The sequence below is a fragment of the Oculina patagonica genome, chromosome 12 (assembly GCF_052425735.1).
Source record: "Oculina patagonica isolate OP01 chromosome 12, crgOcupat, whole genome shotgun sequence".
Classification (NCBI taxonomy): domain Eukaryota; kingdom Metazoa; phylum Cnidaria; class Anthozoa; order Scleractinia; family Oculinidae; genus Oculina; species Oculina patagonica.
In genome coordinates this window covers 29776819-29784748 of record NC_135769.1, presented here as the reverse complement: position 1 = coordinate 29784748, position 7930 = coordinate 29776819, and the positions used below count along the sequence as shown (strand labels likewise).

General features: G+C 37.8%; 1 protein-coding gene across 1 annotated transcript; it reads left to right on the top strand.

Annotated features, from left to right (window-relative positions):
- Positions 1–48: 48 nt before the first annotated feature.
- LOC144632377 (baculoviral IAP repeat-containing protein 5-like) lies at positions 49–5151 on the top strand. Its single transcript, XM_078491007.1, has 4 exons — positions 49–203; positions 399–508; positions 1907–2024; positions 3538–5151. Exons 1-4 carry the CDS (start codon positions 90–92, stop codon positions 3616–3618), a joined length of 423 nt encoding a protein of 140 aa, XP_078347133.1. The 5' UTR covers positions 49–89; the 3' UTR covers positions 3619–5151.
- Positions 5152–7930: the final 2779 nt, after the last annotated feature.

The window sequence follows — 7930 nt, the reverse complement described above, 5'->3', positions numbered from 1 at the left end:
GAGAGACTAAGGTCAAGTTTTGACGAGGGGGACTGGGGCGATGTTTCTTTTTCTCCGAACCGCCATTTTCAAAACGTCTTTCAAGCATCATGGCTGATAATTTAAATTACGATTTTAACATGAACCAGCTTAAGAATCGGTTGGAGACATTCAAAGATTGGCCCTTTACTGAGGACACGGGTTCTACTTGCACTGCACGCAAGGTAATTGTTTTGATTGTAGCAAAATTACGTTGAAGCGAATCCCGGCTCTCGGTGGCTTTGTAGCGAAATTATCGACCACAGGTCGCTTGCTTTCTTATTTGTTTCACAACGGTGATCGATGTCGGCACTCACTAAACACAAATAGTTTTGTGAATCTACTTTGCAACAAAACGTTTTTGTTTGTTTTGTCGTCAGATGGCAGAAGCAGGATTCTTTCACTCTCCCAATGATCGTGATCCAGACATTGCGCGCTGTTTTGTTTGCTTCAAAGAACTTGAAGGATGGGAACCCGAGGACAACCCTATGTATGTACTTAATTCAACTCACGAGTTTCAAATATGCGATGGTAAAATTTTTCTAAAGCTAGTAGTATTAATAATTTTTATATGAAAGATTTCATTTTGTTAATTTCATAATTTCAGATTTCATTAATTTCATACATGTAAGAAAGTAAATGGAATCGAAGCTTTGATCTAACCCTCTAGTATAATATGCGAAACCTTTCACGGGGGCATATTTGTGATTTTGTAGTGGAGAAGGGGGGGGGGGGGGGGCAAAATATAAGCACTGAAAGTGCAAGTCCGTAGGAGGGTCTAGGGACATGCTGCTCACTAATGCACCTATCAATGTTGAGCTGCTGGGAGCAACAAGGGGTAGGGGGAAGAGAGTTAGTTACTTAGTTGCTATGGAAAAATAAGTGCACATGCTTCTAATTCTTTCTTTTATTTTTTGTGAAGTCAAAGATCAATTGGATAATAAAACTCTTATTAGACAGTTAAGAACATAGTATCACTGTATATTTTTAACCCCCTTGTTTGTATCCAGGTGGGGGGGGGGGGCACCCTGTTTAAGGACTAGGACTCTGAAACTCTTACCCTATACCAGACAATGTTCAACTGATTTTGCAACCGTATACTAGACTAGATACTGAAAATCCCTACCCTATCACAGACTTGCTGTTTTGAGAACTGTATCACTATTAGTGTTTTTTATGGTAAACCATCTGTCAACAACGTTGGAGCGATGTTTTTATTTACCTTTAGGAAAACCTCTTTCTCTTTCGTGTTTCTATTTCTATTCTGGACTTAATCAAAACTATAACAAAATTCTTGATCGTGATTGGTTATCAACAGCCTGATTTGAGCACTAATAGGACAGTGTACGCGCCATGCTTGTAATTGGACAATACGCGTCATTTTGCACGCGCTGTCGGTGTGCATTTTGTTGAGTAAATTGTGGTGTTTTGGTAGTATTCACAAAGACGTTTAGCCATTTCACCGGTAAATTTTGCTTGTTTCTCAAATTTTGTCATAGTTTTGATTAATTGGTAACAGGACTTCGTGCTGCGCGGTCGTCCGATTTTGTTAATCACTCATATGATTACAGACCGAATTGTACTCCACTCAGTCCTATTACCATTATTACTTATTCATTCCACTGATCAGTTTCCCTACAAATGATATCCTATTCTAGACCAAAACTCTCTTGATTTCTATACCCTATCCCAGACTAAAGTGCTAGAAAACCATAACCTTAAGAGCGGTACATACCATATAGCTCATATATGGGAGTGTCTCCCCCCCCCCCCCCCCGGAGTTTGTATTTTTGACTCATCTTGCGACTCCTCAAAATACAGCACACCTTGTATACTACATGTACATACTTAGACTATCAAATAAGATATCTGTACTGTATTCTTTCAGGGAAGAGCACAGAGCACATTCACCAAAATGTGAATTTCTGTTGTTAAACAAGAAAGAAGAAGACTGGACTGTGGAGGATTTTCTTGAACTGGAAACTAAAAGACAGATCAACAGAATGGTAATATTTACTAGACTAGTATTAAGTTAAAGGGGCAGTATCACGAGAATCACTTTGAAAAGTCAAAATCAAAAGAAATAAATTATTTATATCAATGGGAACTTTAAAATAATGGTCTAGCTTTGCTAAAATAAGCCTTGTGGTTTCTTGGAGGTCTCCTCTCCCTATCTTTTTAAGTTATTTTAATTTGTATTTGTAATTCTGAAGTGGCAAATAAATGATGATGATGATGATGATGATGACTATAACAGTCCACTTACATGTAAGTATCAAAAGATGAATTATCATGAGTTATACAGGCATGAGATTTCAAACAAAAATTGAAAAAATTTATGTCTGGCAGACATTTTCAAACTCTGGCAATGTGTCATGGACAAATCGTTGAAAACTAAATACACTTTGTGCTCCTTTAAAATATTCACATAAAATCTTCACCTCGGTGTTCTCTGCGCATCTTGTGAATGAGTGAAGCTATTGAGGCATAATTTTAGCTCTGTTATGGCAAAAATGCATCTAAATCGCCATGATACTGCCTCTTTAGGGGCAGTGCTTTCTTTTTGTTAGACTTAGTGCACACACTTTTAATACATCACATGGGGTTTATTCATCTAAGATGGCTGGTGACAGTCACTTTGATTTGATAGATCACTGTAGCCACTCTTTTTATCTGTTCATGCTACCATCGTGGTGTCAAAGAAATGCCCAATGATTAGTGAACACAATAGGTTACCATACCAACAGCATAACCTTCTCAAACATTCTTAATTTTAGCTTTAACTGCTCATAACTCAAAAACAAGCTTAGTGACCCCCTGTTTTTTAAAATAAATTTTGACCAGCAAGACAAGTTGCAACTTTTGGCCAAGTTTGAAACAATTCTGCACATGAGGTTCAGAGACACGTTAAATTTTTGTAAATTTAAGGTGGCTCTGAATCCCATATGCGGAATTGTTTTAAACTTTGCCAAAAGTTGCATCTTGTCCTATCCTTAGCTAAACCCAATATTTATATAGAGAAAACTTGAAAAAACTTACTTGCTTACTTACTTATACTGTACTTAATACTTTATGTAGTAGAAAAAATATGAGCGGGAGATCTGTATGGGCGGTTACAATGGCGAGCCGATAGGCGAGCCATTGTAAACGCCCATACAGATCGGATGCGAATATTTTATTCTACTTGTGAAATGAAAACAATAAATTGAATGCAAAGTATTGTTATGCGAATCAGTAGAGATCTGTATCAAAAGTTAATGAATACGAATTAGCTGAGCAGGAGTCTGTATCAAAAGTTAATTCTATTGTTTGATTTGTATTGGGGTTTACAGTTGTGTACATGTGATCTGAATAGTGTGCTGGGATTGGTTTGCACCCTCATGAATAATTAATGAATTTTACAATTTACTTTATTACTTAGTTGCTTCCTTGCTTACGTACTTGATTACTCACTACTGTACTTTGCTTTGCTTTACTTGCTTGCTTACACTTTTACATATTTAACCTTTCAATTTTCAGCAAAAGATCATTGAACTCAAGGTCAAAGAATACAAGGATTTAGCCCAGCATGCCCAGACTGAAATGGAAAAACTTGTTTGAATCAAACTTAGCAATTTATTTTTATTATTATTTGTCATCTACAAACTGTAAATAGTTTAAAGATTTTTCAGGGCTATCCCTTTGCTGAGTAAAGCCCTTACATTTGTAGCATAATAACAATGTAAAAGGGGAGAGGACTTCTGAATAGTAGGTCTTTCGCAAAACGTTTTTGTTAGTAATGATTTTAATAACCTAAAAGCTTGTTATATTATCAGTAATATAAATAATGTTATGACGTTGCTGCTAAGCTTCAATTCTACAGTCGAAGCTCTCTTAACGGACACTATCGTAAGCGGACAGCTCTACTTACGGCCACCTTGTTTGAAACCCCGTTTTATCTCCCATACAAACTCTGTATTTTTACATTCTCGTAAGCGGACATTCCCGTAAACGGCCGCGGACACTTTCAGAGATTACTACTTAGACTTTTTCTTTGTAAGCTCCCATAAGCGGACACCCCAAAGAAAATCCTATTAATAACCTCTGCATCTTGTGTTTATCAATCAACTTCACATCGCCGTTCGTCACAATGATTTTTAAAAAGTAATTACAGTGCCATATTTCAGTGCTTGTTTTGTCGTCATCCACGTCCGTCCGGTTATTGTTAGCATGGCAAGCTCCACCTCTAGTGGCCGCTCACGAGAACCATTCTCGTAAGCGGCCAGCTCCAGTTACGGACACTTTTTTCGCGTCCCGAGGGTGTCCGCTTACAAGAGCTTCGACTGTAATTTCATTTAAAGGGACGATGTCACGGGGATTTCGCAGATTTTTGGTCTAAACTGTTCTGCAATTAGTAGTAGGCAACTTATCCCTAAATAAACATCATCTTTGAACATTTAAAGGAATATATAACCTTAATTTTCGGATATAAATCAAGCTAGCGCTATAAATATCGATATTTCGAAGACGCGGGGAAACAACTTGAAAACGTTTGCCTAACTTTTTCAAATTGCAATCCGTTTTCATCAGCAGCCAAAGATGCTCATAAACAGTTTCAGTGCTTTAATATAGTATTTTTTAATAAAAATGGACTATTATTTTAAGGTTTCCTGCGTCACAAATATAAATTCTGGTGGTTTAAAAAATCTGGTAAAATCCGTGACATAGTCCCTTTAATTGATTATTTATTTTCTGTTTGTTCCCTAAACTGCCCGCAGATGCAATTTATTATCACAACGCTCTTGTTTGTTTGTTTTTTGTTGTTAATAATAATTTTGTTGTTGTTGCTTTACTGCACCCATCCAATGCACCAAATTCTATGATTATATAACCCAGTGATTACCGTAGTTAAAACCTCGTTTGCGTCATGACAGAAGCAGATTGCGGCATTTCAAGATTTGCTAGAAATTGTTGACTTCTAAAAGAATCTTCTTTTTGAGAGGCTGTTTTAAAATTCCGCTTCTGCGTGCACTTGTCAAGTTTATCTTCGACGTGAATCAATTCCGAAAATTACAATAGTTTAATTTACTTTTCCTTGAAAATGATGAGTTTCTCATAATGTGCACGAATGTAAATAAAATATACCTTTACTTTTCATTCGTGATGTTTAACACGTGATTTAAACAAGGTGCAAAGAAATAGAACTTTTCAGCTTGCACTTTGGGCAAGCTGTACCCAGGGCGCACTAGCCCGAAAGTCGTTTTCAGTGGCCCAAAAAATCCTTATAAACATGATTACAGCCCGGGGGGCACCCTGTATATTTTTGGGTGGGGGTGTGCCGCTGGGAATTTGAAGCCCTTACCCTATACCAGACCATCTTCAGCTGGTTTTGCAACCCTATACTAGACTAGATACCGGAAATCCCTACCCTTTTCCTGACTTGCTTCTTTTTAAAACTGCATCAGTATCAGTGTTTTTAATGGAAAACCATCTGTCAACAACGTTGTCACAATGATTTTATTCACGTCTAGGGAAGCCTCTTCTCTTCCGAGTTTCTATTCCTATTCTGGACTTAATTCTTCATACCACTGATCAGTTTCTCGGCAAATGATACCCTATTCTAGACCAAAACTCTCTGATTTCTATACCCTATCCCATACTAAACTGCTTGAAAACCATACCCTTCACAGCGGCACATACCTATATAGCTCACAGTATGGGAGTCCCCCCCCCCCGGGGGGTGGATTACAGTAACTAGCTCAAAAATGTTCCCCATAAACTTTTACAGTCAGCTCTCGTTATAGCGGACACGCTCGGGGCGTCGTTTAGTGTCCGTAATAGCGGGAGTCATTTCCAGTCAAACCTCTTTCGCCGGGATCTGGTTTTCGTCCGTAATAGCGAGTGTCCGCAATAGCGGGATGTCCGCAAGGTGAGAGTTAACTGTACTCGCCTGTCCGGCAAGTGAGGGATAAAATGCACTAGCCCGACTGCAAAATTCACTAGCCCCGGGCTATCGGACGTGCACTTTTTTGCACGCTGATTTAATGAGCATGAGTATCGAATCTAGCTTTCTTTCAAATTTGTATTCCCTGTTAATTGCCGTGACGTTTCAATTTTTGTCCTCTTCGAAAGCGTTCTGATCCTTTTATATTTTAAAAAAGCTTGAAATTTAGCAAACGCTTTTACATTTACGGCATATGACGCAAAGCCTGAGGACAACATGAATAATTATTTAAAAAAAGAATGAAAACGAAGATTTTTGTAATTTTAAATTCGCATTGCCTGTTTATGACAATTTTTTTCGTCCCTGACGTACGCAAAAAACGTTGTATAAACTAATGAAGGCTTTAAAAAACATTTCCGCACGAAGCCATTACGAGTAAGTGTGTAAACGAGAAAGAAAAAGATGAATTTTCCAGCAAAGCCTTTGCAGGCTAGCAGAATGGAAGGGATAAAATGTCACAGGGAAAAAACTTTTCCAGATATTGACGGATTAAATCCGAGAAAATAACGTACATCTCGTGAAACAAATGCAAATTTCTAAATAGGAAGTTTCCATGAAAAGAGATCACTAACAGCTGGCGTATGGAAATGAACCCCTGTACAAAATGCAATGTGCTGTATGAGGTTCGCAAACTTATGTTTTTGCCCGGCCAAAAGAAATTGTTTGAACGTAAGCTTTAAAATATTTTCGCAACCTTGTCAACGTTATTTTTCGCGGGTCAATTCTTGAAAAAAAAGAGAGAGTAAATGGTGATGAAACGAGGAATTTATTTAAATGTGCAAATAAATTAATCGGGTACGCTATGAAAGGCTAAAGAAATCTGAATGTTTTCGAACGGCCGCTTGGTTGAGCAGCTAAAAGAAAGCTTTCTTAATTTGTCACACCGCTGCTTTTTTAAAACGTTGCAACGAATCGAATAAACGAAATAAATTTCTGGAAGTTTAAAAATCAGACGTTGTGGAACCGGCTTTTTCTTAAGACATTTGGCTGAAGGGAATTTCTGCCGTCTATATACAGCTATAGCAAACTCGACCATACGAATTCTCGCTTTATATCACAAATTACTCTGACAATCACACAATTTATTGTAAATTCACCCCCAAAATAGCGAATTAGTCAACTCCAAAAGATTGTACACATACTAATTTACAGGAAAAGTTGAAAATTTATTCATATTTTATAGTCAAATTTTCATACTAATTTTAGAAAAGAAAAGCTAAATTGGAATGCGCAATTCTCAATAATCATTCGTAATTTTGGGTATTTTATTTTCCCAGACACATTCAGCCAAATTTCTCGAATTTCATAATCTCAACTAAAAAGGGCCTGATTACATGGCAAATTTCAGCCCGGCTTCCAAAACAAATCTTCTTGAAAAGACGTTTGCGATTACGTGAAGAAAGTTTCATCCCCGACCGAATTACAGCCCGGTTTTTGAAACCGGGCTGGAAATCTCAGCCCGAGCAAACGGGCTGTAAAACCAACCTCATGTAATCGCGTTCAAATTTCAGCCCGGGCTGAAAGTGAGGTTACGGATGCGCAGTGATGTTTTTTAACGAAAGAAAATGACGAACACAGTTAGTTTTCAGTTTTAAGAGTGTACAACCCGGGCTGAAATTCGCCACGTAATCGCAACAAAATTTTAGCCCTGGCTGAAATTCGCCGTGTAATCAGGCCCTAAGACGTCTGCTCGTGCTATATTCAACGCGCAAAATCGCCTGTCTCGTTTAGCTTCTTGGCTATTTCGAGTGTTTCACAAATGGTTTTCCAATGTAAAAGATCGGCAGAAAAGGTATGACTGATTTTTAATAAATAACAAACTTGAAAAAGCTCTCTCGTGTGTATACTGTACAAAAAACCCAACACGTCAAGTGAAAACTGCGCAATTGTGCTGGATTTTTGTCAAGGAAAACACAGAAAAACCCAAAT